This window comes from Cannabis sativa, chromosome X, assembly GCF_029168945.1.
Source record: "Cannabis sativa cultivar Pink pepper isolate KNU-18-1 chromosome X, ASM2916894v1, whole genome shotgun sequence".
NCBI lineage: Eukaryota > Viridiplantae > Streptophyta > Magnoliopsida > Rosales > Cannabaceae > Cannabis > Cannabis sativa.
Genome location: NC_083610.1, coordinates 2,113,423 through 2,135,053, shown reverse-complemented (window position 1 = coordinate 2,135,053; position 21,631 = coordinate 2,113,423). Strand labels below are relative to the sequence as shown.

Below are 21,631 nucleotides of genomic sequence, written 5' to 3'. Positions count from 1 at the left end.
TGTCGAGTTGGCATGTTTTGGACAATGTCATTGTTTCGGTCAGGACGGTTGAATCGAGTTTCCACTTCTCGAAAGTACATTGAGCAAAAGGATAATGCCTCATGAACCACAAAAGATTCAGCAATAGAGCCTTCCAGACGGGCACGATTCTTGACATATTGCTTGTACACAGATATTGACCGCTCAATGGGATACATCCACCTATACTGCACTGGTCCACCTAGTATAGCTTCTTTAGGGAGATGCATAACTACGTGAACCATTATGTCGAAGAAAGCCGATGGAAAAATTGTTTCTAACTTGCACAAAATAGTTAGAATATTTGTTTGCATTTTTTCTAAATCCGAAACATTAAGTGTTCTTGAGCATAATTGTTTGAAATACACACACAGCTCAATGATTGTGTCCCGAATTTCGTTTTTCAAGAACTTACGGATACCTGCCGGTAGTAAACGTTGTAACAACACATGACAATCATGTGATTTGAGCCCGAAAATCTTGCCCGTATCCAAATTTACATTTTTGTCTAAGTTTGCTGCAAAACCGTCCGGAAATCGTACAGACTTTATGAAGTCTGCAAATTCAATCCGTTCTTGAACACTAAGTGTGTAACTAGCTGGAGGCTTTTTCCACTTCCCATTTCGGTCTTCATACAACCATAACTCACGTCGTATTTGCAAGTCTTGCAAATCCATTCTCGCCTTGTCGGTATCCTTTGACTTTTCGTCGATACTTAGAAGAGTACCTACTAAGCTGTCACACACATTTTTCTCAATGTGCATTACATCAAGATTATGTCGTAAGGACTTTGACTTCCAGTACTCGAGCTCAAAAAAAATACTTTTTTTAGACTTAGCTCTTCACTAGAACGCTTCCGTTTCACACCCCCGAGCTGTTTGTGTTTTCCAAGCAAACTCAATGGAATTCGGTCTAATTGAGATAAAATATCATCCCCCGTCAATACAAGAGGTGGTGCTCTCTTCTCAGGCTTACCATTGTACTTTTTGCTTCTCCTTCTCGGACCACTCATTTCGAGAAAACGTTTGTGGCCAACATATCCAATCTTACTATTTAGGCCAATGGAAGGAGTATGTTCATTGCAAGTGGGACACGACATATACCCTTTTGTGCTCCAACCAGACATTAGAGCATAAGCAGGAAAATCATTTATTGTCCACAACATTGCCGCATGCATTGAAAACACAGTTCCGTTGTAGGCATCTCGGGTTTCAACACCCGTCTCCCACAACTGTTTCAGTTCATCAATTAACGGTCTCATGAATACATCTATGTCTTTCCCAGGAGATGATGGACCTGGAATTAATAAGGCCAACAACAACGATTCAGAACTCATACACTTCCACGGTGGCAAATTATATGGGACACAAATAACTGGCCACAGGCTGTAAGAGTTGCTCATGTTGCCTAATGGATTAAAACCGTCAGTCGCCAATCCCAGTCTGACATTTCTAGGTTCAACAGCAAAAGACGGATGAAGGCAGTCAAATTGCTTCCATTCTTCAGCATCCGCAGGATGCCTAAGCACACTGTCTTCTTTTGGTCTCTGCGAGTAATGCCACCGCATATCCTCCGCAGTGTGTCTTGAGCAATATAATCGTTTTAGTCTCGGTGTGAATGGGAAGTAACGCATAACTTTGTGAGGAATTTTTTTCTCCTTACCCTTTCTTTTCACCCATCGTGATTCGCCACATACAGGGAAAAACTCCTTCTTCTCATTCTCCTTCCAGAAAATAGCACAATTATACTTGCACACATCTATTGAGTCGTAACCCAAACCTAGATTACGCAATCGCATCCTCGACTCATAATGCAACTTCGGTAATTTTGTCCCCTCTGGAAATAGATCAACCAAGATGGACAGCAACATATCGAAAGAGTGGTTACTCCACCTATTCAAAACCTTACAGTGCATAAGCTTTACCAGTGCATTGAGGGCTGATTTTTTGCAACCTGGATATAACTCGGCCTCCATCTCCTTAAACAAGTCATCAAACTTGTTGTTGTCATTGATAGGGGGTTCATTGAAAGAATCAGTAGTGTTAGCAGATTCGTCAAACCCAGGGTCCCCTCTTAACATGTCCGCCAACACATCTGCCATTTCCTCTTCGTCATTTTCAGGAAGTTCAACTGGGGGCTGAGAAAAAGTCTCCCCGTGGAAATACCAGGGATTGTACGAAGGTTGGATCCCGCTGAGAAATAAATGAACCCTTATAGTTGCAGGTGTGTGAAAATTCACATTCAAACACCGCATGCATGGGCATCGAGCTAGTCCGTCAGAATTCACGTGGTTCGTTGCTACCGCAACGAACTCATCAACGCCACTTCGAAACTCTGCAGAGCGCCGGTGCGCCTTCATCCAACTTCGGTTGGTAGGCATCTTCCACTATGAAGTAATTAACAAAAAAAATTTAAAAACAAACAAGAAAATGTGCAAGTGTCCTAATCCACCTTCTCACTCCATTACTAAAAGGGTAAAGAACATATCTCATTCAGGTTTGTAATATACATATAGTACAATCTACGCTCTTAAGATTATTTCATTTTTGTAAAAATTTCGGCAGCAGCTCCCCACAGTTCTTATAAGTTAGCAAACTTGTAGTAATTAAGTTTGCCAACTTACAAGAACGTGTAAGAAGACGTTGTACCAAAATATCTACTAATGAAATAATCAAATAAGCAATAGATCATACTATAAGTATAAAACAAGCCCAAACTATCCATGCGGACAAACAGTCCTGAATAATTTGGAGAAGCGTATTTAAGAGTCCTTACTGACTCAGCCTCTCCAAACGGGTCTAAGGTATTTCATGCATGTGTAAAATTAAAAAAAAAAATAAATTATCGCTATGTGATAATACAAATACAAATACAATTGTTCTATCCTATCTTTGGTGTATAACCAAAGAGATCAAGAAAAGATAATAAAAATTTAATTTTATGCTATTTTAATATCTTATGCTCATTTGTACTTACTTTATAATTACACTTACTTTATGATAATTAGATTAAATTCTTACAACTACTTTAAAATTTTATTTTATTTTATTTTTAAATTATAAGTATAAATTGTTGACCGAGATTTTCGGCAACTAATAAAATATTATAAAATTATTGAGCTGTAAGAAAGTGAGAGAAGGATTTTTACGTGGTTGGGGCGTTAATGAGCCTTAGTCCACGAGTATTTGTTATTTATGGATGTATTTAATACAGAGAATATACTTGGGAGAATTTCACCCTTATAAATACAGAGAATGTTCTTGGTGAGTATTTACTCTACTTGCTCATATGCAGCCCAAGATTCTCGATCCCATTTAATGAGCTTTGAGGGGGTATTTATAGTGTTTTTAGTGGGGTAATCCCTAGAATTGTCCTTACAAGTGTATCTGTAAGTATCCATAAAGTTGGGTATTCCCAATGAATGTACCATGGGTAATGCATGGTCAAATCCCTAGGTGTTGTAGGGTTTTTATGTGGAATGTCCTTTTTGCCTTTTGATTGACGTGACTCTTCACAGTGTAGCCGTCGCTAGACTTAAATGATCATTACTGTGGCGCTGCTGGTTGGAGGTTGTGCCGTCAGACTTTATTGCGTGTAGCAGTCCCAACACGCTTCCTCCCATGCGACATTTAATGCGACTTGATTGCTCAGGGGAAACCTGACACCTCGCGGAGATGCCTTAGCGTTATATGAGCTTCCGGGAGCATATTGAGTTCTATGTGCCTTCTCCGGGACCTACGTCCGGGACGTTACCTTATGGCATAAAGACTTAGCAAATATTGTGAATTGCTTGATCCACGTGTCCATGTCTGATTGGTCCACGTATATTGGGCAAAATTAGGGGCAACATAAATATTATAAAATTTATAAATATCACTTCATTACATTTTAAATTTTATAATAAATATTAATTTATAATTTTTTATTTTATTTATTTAAATTACAAATTACAAACTTTTTAATCTTCAAAATATCATTTGCTTACATTTTCAATTTTGTAATAAATATTCATTTATAATTTTCTATTTTATTTATTTAACTTAAAAATTACAATCTTTTTAAAGTTGATAATATCACTTACTTACTTTTTAAAATTAAACAATAAATAGTAATTTACAATTTTCACATTTATTCAATTAAATTAAAGATTACAAATTTTTTTTTTTTTAAAAAAAAAATTGATTACCTATTATATTTTATAATATATACTAATTTTTAATTTTTAATTTTATTTATTTAAATTAAAGATTACAAATTTTTTAAAATAAAAAAGATATTTTAATTACCTATTATATTTTATAATATATACTAATTTATAATTTATAATTTTATTTATTTAAATTAAAAATTACTAAAACAAATATTTTGATTACTTATTATATTTTTTAATATATACTAATTTATATTTTTCTATCTTATTTATTTAAATTAAATATTATAAAGTTTATAAATTTAAAATATTTTTTTCATACTTTTGACATTTTATGATATATATTATTTAACAAATTTTTATTTAATTTATTTAAATTAAAAATTACATTATTTAACTATCTACCAAAATTTGGGCAGCATAACGGCTTAAAAAGTGTAAACCCAAAATTTTCAAAACCTATGAATATAGCACAAACAAACTTTCCATAACAACATATGAAAAACAATAAATCACACCACCGATCAGACTGCAGTATTTTATCACAGAACCTACTTCACTAACATGTATAGGCATACTAACTTATAACAAAACTGTTAAATTTACAATACTAATATATAAAGAAGAAAAAAAACAAACCTGAAGCAGTCCAAAAGTGACAACAACAAGCAGGAGCGGTGCTTTGGGCCGGTAAACGGGACCTAATTTCATAAAAATAAAGCCCAATTAAAATATCAACATACATATACACACATAAATATATATACAAACACTTACACTTACACTTACACTTAAACTTACATATATACACATACATACATACACACACACACATAAACACATACACACACATAAACACATACGTATATACATATATTTATATATACTCTCACATACACATATATACACATATACATATATATACATACACCCACATACACATACACATATACATATATATACATACACCCACATACCCATATACATATATATATACATACACCAACATACACAAACAAATACATACATACATATATACATACACCCACATCCACATACACATACATATATACACATATATACATAATCTCACATATATACACATACATATACATACATACATATATTTATACACTTATATAGATTTATACTCACATTAACATACATACACATACATACAGAAATACATACATATACACATCTATACACTAATAAACACATATACATACACATTATTACACTAATCCATACCTATATATAAACATTTCAAAAAAAAAATTAAAATTAAAAAATTAAAAAATACCTTCCACAAATAAGAAGAGGTGGGGCTTCAGGTGGTGTGCGGTGGTGGCTGCTGGCGGACGGTGGTGGTGGCCGACAGACGGTGGTGGTGTGGCTGCCGGTGGTGATTTTTTTTCCAAAAAAAATCAAAAATTTTGAGAGTAATGAGAGGGATTAAGAGAGTTTGAGTGAGATTGATAAAGATTGAGTGAGAATGAGTGAGATTGAAAGAGAGGGATGAAGGAGGAATTGAGAGAAAAAAAAAATTCTGAAAAAAAAAAGGAAAATGGAGTTTGCTCGTCGAAAGGGCATATATGAACACTTTTACCGGTGCATTGAATTGCGCCGATAAAAGTGGTCATATAACCCTAAACCCAAACGCACTTTTCGTTAAACACTTTTACCGGTGCATGGTAAAAGTAATCCCACCTACCACCACTTTCCACGCGGGATTTTTCCCCCTAAAATTTCATGTGGGCGGTCAAGATTCCCACCAAGATTTGCTAACTTTTACCGGTGCAATTTTGCGCCGGCCAAAGCCTTACAGAAGTGGACATGTGTTCGCACCATTTGGCGGTTCATTGCTGATCTTTTACCGGCGCATGTCATTGCGCCGGTAAAACTAGGCTTTCTTGTAGTGTCCCTTGGAAAAACTTTGGTCCTTCCTTCAATAAGAAACCCCTTGTCATCTCTCGCAACCAAGCCAAGGCCGAATCCGTTTAGATATGCAAAAGATAGCTTCATCTACGTTGATCTTGACACTATTTAACGGTGGTAACCTCCATTGCTCTGCCCCATCATCTTTGGATAGACCAGATAATGTAGTTTCTAAACCAAAAACTTGAGCAATCTTCCACTGTTCAAGATAACTTATCGCAGATGATACAACCTTCGATGCAACAACATTTTTTTGATTCCAAACCTTGTCATTGCGGGCCCCCCAAATTGCCCAACAATTGGCAGCAAGAAGATCTTGCCTATTATCATTGAGCTGCTTAAAACAAGCCTCAAACCAGCTGGAAAAACCAGCAGCCGTGGGCACCCCAGTGCCAATTCCAACCTTATTCCAGCAAATTTGAGCAGCTGGACATTCGACCAAGCAATGCACAATCGATTCTTCACTTTCATGGCAAATAGGACATTCCATCGTGACCGCCACATGCTTTGTACAAAGCTGGACCATTGTAAGGAGACAGTTTGTACAAGCTCGCCAAACCAGGTCCTTAATCTTGGGCGACATATGCAATTTTTAAAATTTCTTCCAAAAGGCAGAGGAGGTGGCACTATTCCATGTTCCATTTTCCTGGATAAGTTTGTAGGCTGACTTTACAGAATACAACCCTGAAACCTCTTTGAGCCAAACTATTGTATCACCACGATTCGTAAAGTTAAGAGGAATGCTTAGAATAAGAGCCCGATCTCTCTCATTAAACATATCATTGATTAGCTCCACATCCCACGCCAAAGAAGAAGGAACCATAAGGTTAGCCACCATTGCCTCTTGCAGCCCGAGAGAGGTAGAAGTTACCAAGGGATTAGACATATTTGGTAGTCAAGGATCACCAAGTACCCTTATCTTTTCTCCTGACCCCACCGTCCATCTTGAACCACTACGAACAACCGATTGAGCCTCCTGAATATACTTCTTCAAACAAAACTGGGATTGTTTCCTAATTGGGTCAATAGAAAATTATCTTGTGGAAAGTATCTCGCTTTAAAGACCTTGGAAGCCAAAGTATTCGGATGATGGATGAGACGCCGTTTTTTAAAATTCAAAATAAAGAATTCTGAAAAATTAATTAAATAAATAATAAACAGTTTTATAAAAATAAACAAATTAAATATTTTTTTTATTAAAGAATAAATGTTAATAAAAAAGTTTCAATAAAATACAATATCAAAATTATAAACATTAATGTATATAAATATAAATCAAGCTTAAAATTACTAAAAATAAACATGACACGGAGAGTGATATAATAAACATACCTGAATATTATTATTTTGTTTATTAAATTAGTATGTTTAATAAATAGAAAACAAAACAAACAAATATATATATACAAAGTATTGTATATTATGTTAGGTTTTATGCCCTAAATAAAACTCCATTTCAATGTAATCTATTTTATTCAACATCAATAAAGAAACAGAAGTATTTTTCATTCATTTGTGTATGTTTTAGTTCACTCTATCAATTGCTTGTCTATTTGATTTATAAATTCATCTTAAACCCTTTTCACATACTTGATCATGTTTATTGTGCTGTCATCACATTGGAAAGTAAACATGACTATGTGAATAAAGTTTCCTAGATTTATCAAACACAGGGTTTTACTGATATGATAATCTACAACAAGAGTTTACTTGTATTTGGAGAAATACTATGTTCTTTCCAGAATATTGGTTAAAGTAAAGCTCAGGTTGAATGCATGGAGTATGCATCGGAAGGGACCGATATTGAACTTTGACTTAGATTTAATTAAACTTACCGTAAAATCTATTCAAGTTAATATCGCCAAGTTGATCCTAGATCAAATGATCTTAATCCTGTTATGATTAGGCTCAATCTTGAAAGGCTATTCGTGTTCTTTGATTTGTTAGTTAAGCCTACTTTTAGGTCAGGGTGATACGTACATTTTGGGAACACGGTAGTGCAATTGAGTGGGAGCGCTAGCATAAACATGGAATCTATAGCTTCTATCTGGCGAATAGTAAGCAAAGGATGATCTTCTTCGAGCTTGACCAAACGAAAATAAATGGTGGAGATCTCATTTCACATAAGCTGAAATATCATTTATACGGGGTCAAGTGTTTTAAGGATAAAATACATTGTAGGGTGTTACGGTAATCTAATCCTTTTACAGTGTAGATCATTCATATAGAGGATCATTGATCAAATTAGGATTATAAAAATGGATAACTAATGATGTTTCTATATGGTGGAACATATAGAGCATTCTATATACTGAGAGTGCAATTCTAAGTTCTATGCGTGGATTCAACGAAGAATTAATAAGTTAGTGAATTTTAGTGCTAAATTCTTGATTTACTTATTGGAAGCTCGGTTATATAGACCCATGGTCCCCGCACTAGTTGAGATAATATTGTTTGTAAGACTCATGTAATTGGTTTTGATTAATCAATTATAATTCACAAATTAGACTATGTCTATTTGTGAAATTTTCACTAAGTAAGGGCGAAATTGTAAAGAAAGAGTTAATAGGGGCATATTTATTAATTATGATATTTTGTATGGTTCAATTAATAAATATGATAAATGACAATATTATTTAATAATTATTTATAGTTATTAAATAGTTAGAATTGGCATTTAAATGGTTGAATTAGGAAATTGGCATTTTTGAGAAAATCAGAAACAAAAGGTGTTAAAATTGCAAAATTGCAAAAAGCATGGCCCAATCCACTAAGCCATGGCCGGCCACCTTTGTACGCTTTTTAAGTTGATATTTTCATTATTTTAATGCCAAATAATTCAAACCTAACCCTAGTGGAATGCTATAAATAGATAGTGAAGGCTTCAGGAAAATTACACTTTACACTTTCTGAATCTAAAAAAACCTGAGCCTCCTATCTCTCTTCCCTAGCCGCCACTCACTCTCTCTCTTCTTCCTTTGATTTTTGAACTTACCCTAGTGATTAGAGTAGTGCCCACACACAGCAAGCAATACCTCAATCATAGTGAGGAAGATCGTGAAGAAAGATCATCAGCAAAGGAGACTCAGCATCAAGGATTCAGAGAAAGAGATCCAAGTTCAGATCTTGATAATACTCTGCTACAGAAAGGATACAAGGGTTAGAGATCTGAACGGAAGGAGTCATTTAATTCCGCTGCACCCAATATAAGGTTTCTTAAACTTTATATGTGTTTAATTTATCGTTTTAGAAAGTTCTTATTTAGGATGTTAATAAACATACTTGTGATTAGATCTAAGATCCTGGTAAAATAATTTCCAACAAATGGCCTCAGAGCCATGGTAATTGATTTACTTGCAAGAAATTTGGACTTTAAAACGATTGTTTGTTTGTTTTTGGATGGTATCATGTTGTATTGAGTGTTATTTGATGATTGATTGATGTTTGTGAATTTTTCGTGAAAAATAATTGCGATTCTGTTTCTGGAATTATTTTTATTGGATAGTATGGAAAAATTAAGCAAGTTACTTTTTTACAGAACTCAATTTCGATTTAATTTGAATTAGTTATGATTTTTTGAAGATTCGAAAAAAACGGAGCTGTGCTGAAATTTTCCTGCGATCGCGAAAACTCTCCGTACAGCTCACAATTTTTTCGTTTTTCTTCGTTTTTTCATGCTTTTTCATGGAAATAACTTCCGATTTTTTGTGTAGTTCTGTATTTATACTATTACTATTCCTAATTCAATTCTAATTATCATTTTGAATTAATTTAATATTTTTTAAATTTAATTCAAGATATTAGTGTAATTTGAATTTGAAAATAGTTAGTATCTATCTTTTTGCTTAATAATCTATCTTATTTTAAAATTTGATTATATCTTATCTTATTTTTAAATTTAAGGTCAGATTTAAAGTATTTTAAATTAATTTTTTTTTTAATAATTTGACCTTATTTAAATTTAAAATAAGATAACTATAATCATGTAATTTTTAAATGATATAAGATATTTTGCTAATTTTTTTTAAAAATTTGTTATTTTATTTATTTAAATTACATTTAAAATTTGGAAAAGATTTTCATTTATCTTTTCTAATTTTTTATTTAATTTTTATTTATAAAATAACATTTAAATTTTAAAAGTAGTTAGCGAATTTTTTGAAATGATATTTAGGTTGGTTGAAAACTAATTTTTCAAAATTGTAGGTTTAATTTTAAATTTAAATGTTTAATTAAATTTCGAAATTTTTTATTTTTCAAATTTTTTAAAATTTTCGAAATTTTTTTTAATTAATTATTTAATTAAAATTAAATAAATCCTACATCCAACTATCCAACTAACCTTGTTGCAGGAGTATGTGTTTTAGCTTGTGTGTAAGTTTTCAAAACCTATTATTACTTGATTGCAAATAGCCATGGTTACTTTTTGCCAGATCTAATGATCTGATGGCTCCCTTGGTCAAGATAATAATCTGTAACAGGTATATTTACAAACTTCTTTCATTTGTGTATGACCTAGCAACATGATAGGACCCATCCAAAGTGTGTCTGTGTGAGCCTATGTGTTTAATTTTATTATAGATGCATATAGGTTGTTGTTGCTAAAATAAATTATCATAGTTCTTGATAGAATTTATTTAGGCCCATTTAGTTTTTGGGCCTATTCAATTAATAACAGTTGTTCTTATTAAGGTTAAATTCCTCTCTTTTGGGCCTTGTGTGAGAGTTGGGAGCCATAGAAGTGGGTACGACATACTGAACCCAGCACCCCCTCACATGAACCACCCCAATTGTGAAGGCTCATTTGCCTGATTTGAATGACTGTACTAGGTTAATTACACTAGTTTAACCTAATTAAAATTGATTAGCAACATAATTAATTTCATTTATTTTGAAATTAATTTAGAAAATCATAGTTTAAAGAATTTTACATTCTAAGCTAAACTATATGTATTTTCTTGTATTTAATTAAATATAGAATTATAACCATCTAGATTCTTTTTGAAGCTTAATTTAAATTTTTCATTAAATATTCCTATTTAAGTTGATATTTAGTTATTTACAACTAACCAACTTAAATCTGAATATCTTTTGGATTTAAAATTTCAAAATTAAGTTGAGGAATTTTAGGCATTGGTTATTAAGATTCTTTAGATATTTTTTTAAGTTAATATCTTTTCGAATATTAACTTAAAATGGAATATTTTAGATATTTTTTATGTTAATATCTTTTCGAATATTAACTTAAAATGGAATATCTTCAAATTAAGTGGTTACAACTTAATTTTTAATTTAATTAAATCTGATTTGAAAGATATTTAAGTTGATTTTTAAGATTCTTCTAAAACAACTTAAATAAGATATTTTCAAATTTTGTTCCATTTAATATTCAAATTTATTTTTTGAATTTAATTGAAAATTAATTAAAGTTGATTTTTTATTTAAATCAACTTTGATTTGTAATTTTTCATTATTATATTATGGAACTTGTTCGATATTTATTTGAACTTATTTTTCAAATTTAAATAATAATTGAAAATTAATTAAAGTTGATTTTTTATTTAAACCAACTTTAATTTGTAATTTTTCATTATTATAATATCGAATTAAAATGATTATACAAAATACATATAATATTTTTTAAATAATGAGCTTTTAATCGAGAGACATTCGATCTCCATTGTGGGTTTTACACCGCGTTTGTTTTAGTGAGTAATCCTCCCTAATGGAGGAACGCTCATTAGCAATTTCGCACCGTTTAACCTCACATGATAAGTAGTTTGTAAGTATTTTGTATGATATGGATCACCCTAATGGTGGCGACCATACTTGACTTGCAAGTTATGAAACAATGGTGGAAGCTCACAAGATAGAATTGCCTTGACTCTCGCCTAAACGGGACAACGCTGAATTCCAATCTTGATCGAATAAAAGGTTGCTAGAATGGTTATCATTTTAGATGAGCTGACAACTCTATTCAATGGATGATGCTTTGACTCTCGCCTAAACGGGACACTGTATCAGTTTGTTGAAATACCTTGGAAAATAAACTATGTTAGATTTAGTATTTCTATAACATATGTCATTACTTGTTATTTTCTAAACTGTGTATGAATTTATGAGCCAAAACCTTACTTCTGTTTTATTGATGTGTTGTAGTGTCATTATGAATAACCCTCACCCCGATCCTCTCCTAGTTACTATCTTAGCAAAAGAACTATATAGTGTGAAAATGCATCCTGGTAGTTGCATTAACTCGCACCTGTTGATGATGAATCTGAAGTTCCAAAAGGCAAATCTACTAGGAATTGATTTATCAAGAGAACAATGGGTCCAACTTATCCTTAATAGTCTTCCTCCGGAGTATAATGAATTTGTTACCTCTTACATGATCAACAATTCTAACTCCTCCGACATGGACAAGCTCGAAGCAGAATTACGAGCCCATGAACGGAACTTGATTGCAATGGGTCCCCCTGGATTTGCAATCAATAATCGAAGGAAAAGGACTAGGTATGAAGGATCTTGCCAAATTGCTTCTTCAAATACAATTATCAGACATGATCTTCTATGTTCGAATTGTAATGAAAAGGGACATCAGGAAGAACGATGTCCCAGGCTTCTAAACAATTCAAACGAAGGTAATGCTTTTGTCTTTGAATCATGTGTTTTAGAGAACGACAAATCCATCTGGATTGTTGATTCTAGGTCTACTAACCATGTATGTTCTTCACTGCAGTTGCTTGAAACTTGGGAAAATCTGCTTCCAGGAGAGTTAAAGCTTAAAGTTGGCAATGGCGAATTAGTATCGGTCAAAGCTAGAGGAAAAGCCCGCATCAAGTTTCAACAAAGATTTTTAATTTTAGAAAATGTTTTATTTATTCCAAACTTTAGTCGAAACTTGATTAGTGTCTCATGTTTGCAAACACAATCTTATATATTGAATTTTTCGAGTACAAATTGTTCAATTTCTCGTAATGGATTTCAAATATGTGTTGCTATAATGGAACAAGGGCTTTATGTTTTAAGACTGAGTACTCAAATCTCACTAAATAGTGAACTTTTTAGTGTAGCTAGACCTAGAAACCTCAAAAGAAAAGAGATTGATAATGATGATTAAACTTATCTATGGCATTTACGTTTAGGTCATATAGGCTTTGATAGACTCAATAGGCTCACCAAAGACGGTCCATTGAAAAATATCGTCTTAGGTGAACTGCCAGTATGCGAGTCCTGCCTAGAAGGAAAAATGACTAAACGTTCTTTCTCTGCAAAGGGTGTGCGTGCCAAAATCCCTCTAGGGTTAGTGCATTCTGATGTCTGCGGACCTTTGAATGTCAAAGCCCGAGGTGGTTATGAGTATTTTGTCACTTTCATTGACGATTTCTCTAGATATAGTTTTCTTTACCTAATGCAAAAGAAATCTGAAACGTTTGAAAAGTTTCAGGAGTTTCATGCTTTGGCCCAAAACCAATTAGGTAAATCATTAAAAATCTTGCGAACTGATAGGGGTAAAGAATATATGGATATGCAGTTCAAAGATCATTTAATTGAACTTGGAATTGAATCCCAATACACTGCCCCAGCCACTCCACGACAAAATGGAGTTGCAGAAAGAAGAAATCGCACTCTTTTGGAAATGGTTAGGTCTATGCTGAGTTATTCAACTTTGTCTACGTCCTTCTGGGGATATGCTATACAGATGGCTAATGACATTCTAAATGTTGTTCCATCTAAAGCAGTCCCTAAGACACCCGTCGAACTTTGGAATGGCCGAACACCTAGTTTACGCCATTACAGAATTTGGGGGTGCCCTGCTCATGTCTTAAGAAAGAAAGAAGGCAAACTTGAATCACGTACCGAAGTATGCATGTTTGTCGGAAATTCTAAAGAGACTAGGGGTGGACTATTTTATAGTCACAAGGATAACAAAGTGTTTGTTTCTACAAATGCTACTTTCCTTGAAGAGAACTATATTAAAGACTACAAACCGAAAAGTAAAGTTGTTCTAGAGGAATTGCTATCAAATATAAGTCCTTCCAATGTTCCGTCCTCTTCCACTCGTGAAGAAGACAATCCCACTCCCTTAGTTGAACAAACTGAGAAATCTACTACTAAAGTTTCTGTTCAGAAGACAACCGTACCTCGTCGTAGTGGGAGGGTTTCAACAAAACCTGCTCGTTATGGCTTGGATGGTGAAATCAATATGGTCGTAGGTGACGGTATTGATGACGATCCATTAACCTATAAACAGGCAATGGCTAGTCCGCAACGGAAACGATGGTCACCAAAGATGGATTCGTAAATGGATTCCATGAAAAAGAACAAAGTCTGGGAATATGTAGACGCACCTGATGACTATCATCCGATAGGATGCAAGTGGGTTTACAAGAAGAAAAGAGGAGCTGGAGGCGAAGTCGAAACTTTTAAAGCTAGACTTGTAGCCAAGGGTTATACCCAAAGAGAAGGCGTGGACTATGAGGAAACTTTTAGTCCTGTTGCCATGCTCAAATCCATCCGAATTCTTCTCTCCATAGCTGCTGCTTTCGATTATGAAATCTGGCAAATGGATGTCAAGACTGCCTTCCTTAATGGGGTACTTGAAGAAACCATCTATATGGAGCAACCAGAAGGTTATGTTCTACCTGGGCAGGAAAAGAAAGTTTGCAAGTTAAACAGGTATATCTATGGACTTAAGCAAGCTTCTCGCTCTTGGAACAAAAGGTTTGATGAAATCATCAAGACCTACGGCTTTCTTCAGAATGAAGATGAACCTTGTGTTTACCAACTCAAGGAAGACCAAATAGTGGTATTCCTGATCCTTTATGTTGATGACATTTTGATCATTTGAAACAATGTCAAGAAAATGACTCACATCAAGGAATGGCTCAACACTCAATTCGATATGAAAGATTTGGGTGAAGCAGCCTATGTTCTTGGTATTCAGATTATCAGAAACCGGAAGAGCAGATCTCTTGCTCTCTCTCAAACAACCTACATAGACAAAGTCTTAGAGAGATTCTCCATGAACAACGCCAATGGGGCAAACATGCCTTCTAGGTATATTATTCGTCTATCTAAGGAACAGTCACCGACTAATCCTCAAGAGATAGAGGACATGGCAAAAATTTCCTATGCCTCTTCAGTTGGAAGTCTAATGTATGCAATGTTATGCACTAGACCTGACATATGTTATGCTGTTGGAATTGTGAGCAGGTATCAGTCTAATCCAGGACAAGAACATTGGAATGCAGTTAAGTATATTCTGAAATACTTAAAGAGTACAAGGAATCTTGTGTTAGTCTACAATGGTGGTGCTTTAAATCCCATAGGCTACACTGATTCAGATTTCCAGGCAAGTCTTGAAGACAGAAAATCTACATCTGGGATGGTGTTTACTCTTGGGGGTGGAGCAGTGGTTTGGAGAAGTGCTAAACAAACCGCGATATCGGACTCAACTATGGAAGCTGAATACATAGCAGCAGCCGAAGCTGCTAAAGAACTTTTCTGGCTAAGAAAGTTCTTCACCAGCATAGGTGTTGTTCCTAGAATGGAAAAGACTCTGGTACTACTCTGTGATAACAATGGAGCAATAGCAAACAGTAAAGAACCTCGAAGCCACAAGAGAAGCAAACACATTGAAAGGAAGTATCACATTATCAGAGAATACGTGGCAATAAGGGATGTACTAGTTGAGAAAGTTGACACAGAGGACAACCTAGCTGATCCATTTACCAAAGTCCTGGCCGTGACAGCCTTTGAAAAGCACCGTCAGAATTTAGGATTAATTGATATGTACTAATTAGTTTTATATTAGTGCAAGTGGGAGTTTGTTAGGTTTTAAGCCCTAAATAAAACTCCATTTCAATGTAATCTATTTTATTCAACATCAATAAAGAAACAGAAGTATTTTTCATTCATTTGTGTATGTTTTAGTTCACTTTATCAATTGCTTGTCTATTTGATTTATAAATTCATCTTAAACCCTTTTCACATACTTGATCATGTTTATTGTGCTATCATCACATTGGAAAGTAAACATGACTATGTGAATAAAGTTTCCTAGATTTATCAGACACAGGGTTTTACTGATATGATAATCTACAACAAGAGTTTACTTGTATTTGGAGAAATACTATGTTCTTTCCAGAACATTGGTTAAAGTAAATCTCAGGTTGGATGCATGGAGTATGCATCGGAAGGGACCGATATTGAACTTTGACTTAGATTTAATTAAACTTACCGTAAAATCTATTCAAGTCAATATCGCCAAGTTGATCCTAGATCAAATGATCTTAATCCTGTTATGATTAGGCTCAATCTTGAAAGGCTATTCGTGTTCTTTGATTTGTTAGTTAAGCCTACTTTCAGGTCAGGGTGATACGTACATTTTGGGAACACGGTAGTGCAATTGAGTGGGAGTGCTAGCATAAACATGGAATCTATAGCTTCTATCTGGCGAATAGTAAGCAAAGGATGATCTCCTTCGAGCTTGACCAAACGAAAATTAATGGTGGAGATCTCATTTCACATAAGCTGAAATATCATTTATACGGGGTCAAGTGTTTTAAGGATAAAATACATAGTAGGGTGTTACGGTAATCTAATCCTTTTACAGTGTAGATCATTCATATAGAGGATCATTGATCAAATTAGGATTATAACAATGGATAACTAATTATGTGTCTATATGGTGGAACATATAGAGCATTCTATATACTGAGAGTGCAATTCTAAGTTCTATGCGTGGATTCAACGAAGAATTAATAAGTTAGTGAATTTTAGTGCTAAATTCTTGATCTACTTATTGGAAGCTCGGTTATATAGACCCATGGTCCCCGCACTAGTTGAGATAATATTGTTTGTAAGACTCATGTAATTGGTTTTGATTAATCAATTATAATTCACAAATTAGACTATGTCTATTTGTGAAATCACTAAGTAAGGGCGAAATTGTAAAGAAAGAGTTAATAGGGGCATATTTGTTAATTATGATACTTTGTATGGTTCAATTAATAAATATGATAAATGACAATATTATTTAATAGTTATTTATAGTTATTAAATAGTTAGAATTGGCATTTAAATGGTTGAATTAAGAAATTGGCATTTTTGAGAAAATCAGATACAAAAGGTGTTAAAATTGCAAAATTGCAAAAAGCAAGGCCCAATCCACTAAGCCATGGTCGGCCACCTTTGTAGGCTTTTTAAGTTGATATTTTCATTATTTTAATGCCAAATAATTCAAACCTAACCCTAGTGGAATGCTATAAATAGATAGTGAAGGCTTCAGGAAAATTACACTTTACACTTTCTGAATCAGAAAAAACCTGAGCCTCCTATCTCTCTTCCCTAGCTGATTAGTGGTTAAAAATACACTTTTATTTATTTTAAATGATAAAATAAATTGAGTTTTAATTGATATTTTCATGAAATTATTGTAATATATTTTATAAATGAAAATATTTGATTTTGATTCAATTTATGTCTTTCTTGTAGGAATTAAAGTGTATTTTTGTTGAAAGAAAGAGGAAGGAGCAAAGTTGAAAAGAAATGAAGAAAAAAATGACATTTTTGTTGAAGTCCAAAGCAACCCAACCCAAAAAGGTTAAGCCTAGCCCATGAAGCTCATCATCAATTTTGTCTCTTCCAAAGCATGTGATGCAATGATGATAAGTCTAGGTCATCATCAACCCTATTTTCCTCTTCCACACTCAACCTTCATCCAAAGAGTAGAAGTCAAAATCACAATGATAACAAAAATAATATTAATTTTATTTTTGATTTGAAATGTCAAATTTAATCTTAATATTTATTTTATAATCCCAAATTTTTATTTATTTATTTTTAGTCATTTTATGGCTCTATAAATAGGAGCTCATTTTAGTAATTTTTGGTGTGTAATTTTTAGTGTAGAAAAACTATAGCAAAATTCTCTCAACTTTTCTTCTCATCTTTTCTCTTTAGGGATTTTATGAGAATGATTAGCATAATGGCCTAATCTTCCTTGGAAGGTTAGGGATGATTCCATATGCAAAGTGAGGTTATTTTGTATCTTTGATTCACTTTTTGTTGTAATGTTTATTTGAGTAATGCAAGTTCATATTCCACTTTTATTTTTATGTTATTCTTCCATCTATACTACCTCTGCTATTATACCAAATATATATATAGACTTAGTCATGCTCTTTCTATATATTTTTATTTAGTGATTATAGTAATGGTAGTATTGCTCATTTCTATCTTTTATGTTCATTTTTATTTACTTTTTGTTAAATGATATATAGGTTTAGTCATGCTCTCCCTATGTGTCTAAAAATTAATAAAAGTAATATTAATGTTCATTTCCTTCACTATCACCTCCATCTCCATCTCTATCTCTTTGTCATTATTTTTACTAAAAATATATAGGATTAGTCATGCTCTTTCTATGTGTTACTATTTAGTAAAAATAATATTGATGTTTAGTTTTATATTTAATCTTTTATAACATTATTGCTTGATGTATAATGTCATTTCTAGGTTCTACATAAGATTAAATTATTTCTTTTATTTTTAAGAACTTGTATACTCAAAATATAATGAACTTTAATGTTACATCATTTGTGTCAACTTAGTGAATCAAAGGTACAAAATAGCTAAACAAGCATATGGATGATTCTTGAAGCCTTTCTCTCTTTTACTATTGATTACACATCTATTTGCTTTCTTTTAATATTTATTATCAAATTAAAAATCACAAAATCATTGGTTACTATTATCACTTATTATTAACCTTTTGTTTTTATTTTTCTACTAACGCTTTTGTCCATAATCACCTTCCTGTGGAATCGACCGCCCGATCTATACTACAACCACCGCTAGTGGAAGTCACATTTGGGCGTTAAACACTAGCCGCCACTCACTCTCTCTCTTCTTCCTTTGATTTTCGAACTTACCCTAGTGATTAGAGTAGTGCCCACACACAGCAAGCAATACCTCAATCATAGTGAGGAAGATCGTGAAGAAAGATCATCAGCAAAGAAGACTCAGCATCAAGGATTCAGAGAAAGAGATCCAGGTTCAGATCTTGATAATACTCTGCTACAAAAAGGATACAAGGGTTAGTGATCTGAACGGAAGGAGTCATTTAATTCCGCTGCACCCAATGTAAGGTTTCTTAAACTTTATATGTGTTTAATTTATCGTTTTAGAAAGTTCTTATTTAGGATGTTAATAAACATACTTGTGAGTAGATCTAAGATCTTGGTAAAATAATTTCCAACATATTATTAGTATGTTTATTATAATTGTAAATATAAAAATAGACATAGCCAATTTATACTATACTAAAATAAATATATTTTTTTTTTATTGTGTCTATATATTTATTATTTTCTAATGAGTTAGTGGATGAATTTTCTATTGAAATACAATACTTATTTCAAAAAATAAATAAACAAACATAACTTTATAAACTCCAAATATTATTTAATTAGAAAAAATAAACAGGACACAATAAATAAATAAAAAAAAAAGATAAACAGTTTTTTATATATATATATTATTTATTTTCTAAAAAATTACTAAAAAATAAACATGGCACTAATATAATAAACCTATGTGAATATTATTATTTTGTTTATTAAATTAGTATGTTTAATTAATAAAAAATAAAATAAACATATATACATACAAAATATTTTCAAAGATTTTTCAAACATAATGTCATAATCAGTGACGGACTCAGAATTTTTACTTTGTGGGGGCTAATTTATCATAAAAAAAATATCTATAGCTACATTATAATCACTTTTACTAAATTTATTTAATTTTGTGGGGGCTTTTCTACTATTTTGGCCTATAATTATTAAATAAAAAAATTTACATTTAATTTTTTAAAAGGCAATATTTTTGTTCGTGGGGGCTATAGCCCCCACATCAATCTTAATGGGTCCGTCTCTGGTCATAATATATATATTATGAATATTAAATTAAACAACATAATAGCATTACCAATTTAGATAATATATAGGGCATATATGACATATTTTAATAAAAAATTATAATTATATATGTATTGATTTTGAAAAATATACCATGCAATTATTAATGTACAGATTATATACGTGATATTAGTAATATTCTAATACAAATTTTATTATTAATGTACAGATTATATACGTGATATTATATTTCATGCCTAATACAAATTTTATTATTTATTAGTAATATTCTAATATTGATTATGGTTTGAAAGCTTACTCATTAAATGTTGTACAATTTAGCCATAAAAATAATTATAAAAAAGATAAAAATATACTTATGGTAATCATTCTCATTAAATATATCCAATATAATTAAATTAAGAATTTGTATGATTTTATGCAAAAATGTTTTCAAATGTGTACATTGTAACAATTAATTTATTTTTGCACATTTTTTGTAATTATTTAAGAAAATGTATACATTTATGTAAAATGCCCAAAAAAAAATTGGCCAAAAGCATTAATTATATTCTTGTTTTTATTTTTCGAAATTATACTTTTATTAATAACATTCAGAATTTAATACATATCAATAAAAAAAAAAATAGGTAATATCCTCAATCTAAACTAATTAACCTTTTACCCTAATTGTATGCAAACTAGCAAAATTATCTAAAAAGTATTAGAATATTTTATTTATGGAAATTATTTTCTAATTTAGGAAATGATTTTCTATTTAAGGAAATAAATAAATAATTAATTTTCTGATAAATGAATATTTTATATTCATTGAATCTGGACAAAATCAATTATGTAATATTCTATATATGGTCAGATTTCTATATTCATTACCTGATTTGATTTCTTGAATTAATTGTCAAAATATTCTGACAATTAATGTGGCGCAGATACTGATGGAGTATTTCACCTATAAATATAGGGTCTCGGTCCTCGAGCTCCTCACTCATTCTGAATTCATTCAGCAAATTCCATCTAAAGAGAGTTGAGAGAGCGAGGAAGCCCGAACTCCAATACCAAAGCTATCGCAGGAATTGAAGCTCAAAGATCAATGGCTGGAGGTATATTGATCCTTTCATTGCATATATTATTGATATGATTACAGTTGTTTTTCCGCATTTCATATCGTTTGTATATGCTATATTACATACACTATATGAGAATCTAACAGTTGGTATCAGAGCGGTTTTATCTCTGCCTTAATTTTATTTGAGTTTCATATATATATACATATATACACTGTTCATATATATATATATATTTGTTCGTTCGGTTGGTGTATATATATATACGCATATTCATATAATCCCAAATATATATATAAAATTCATACGTATATACATATACATATATACATTTATTCATACATTCATATATATATAATACATACACGTACATACAGTATATATATATTTTTCATTTTTTTTGGTATATTTACATATATGTATATATGTTTATATATATATATATATATTGTATATTATATATATGTTTTATCGCATAATAATAATCATAATGTTCATTTTCATTTATGTGATAT

The 21,631-nt window shown here is 32.0% G+C and overlaps 2 protein-coding genes across 2 annotated transcripts; both read right to left on the bottom strand.

The window, feature by feature from the left end:
• Positions 1-781: 781 nt before the first annotated feature.
• LOC133031688 (uncharacterized) lies at positions 782-2,398 on the bottom strand. The gene has a single exon (XM_061105215.1). It carries the CDS (start codon positions 2,396-2,398, stop codon positions 782-784), a length of 1,617 nt encoding a protein of 538 aa, XP_060961198.1.
• A 3,736-nt stretch (positions 2,399-6,134) lies between these two features.
• On the bottom strand, positions 6,135-6,596 carry LOC133031687 (uncharacterized). Its single transcript, XM_061105214.1, has one exon. It carries the CDS (start codon positions 6,594-6,596, stop codon positions 6,135-6,137), a length of 462 nt encoding a protein of 153 aa, XP_060961197.1.
• Between the last annotated feature and the right edge of the window lie 15,035 nt (positions 6,597-21,631).

Coding starts and splice junctions, on each gene's coding strand:
- LOC133031688 (XM_061105215.1), bottom strand. CDS start 2,398: ATGCCTACCAACCGAAGTTGGATGAAGGCGCACCGGCGCTCTGCAGAG.
- LOC133031687 (XM_061105214.1), bottom strand. CDS start 6,596: ATGGAATGTCCTATTTGCCATGAAAGTGAAGAATCGATTGTGCATTGC.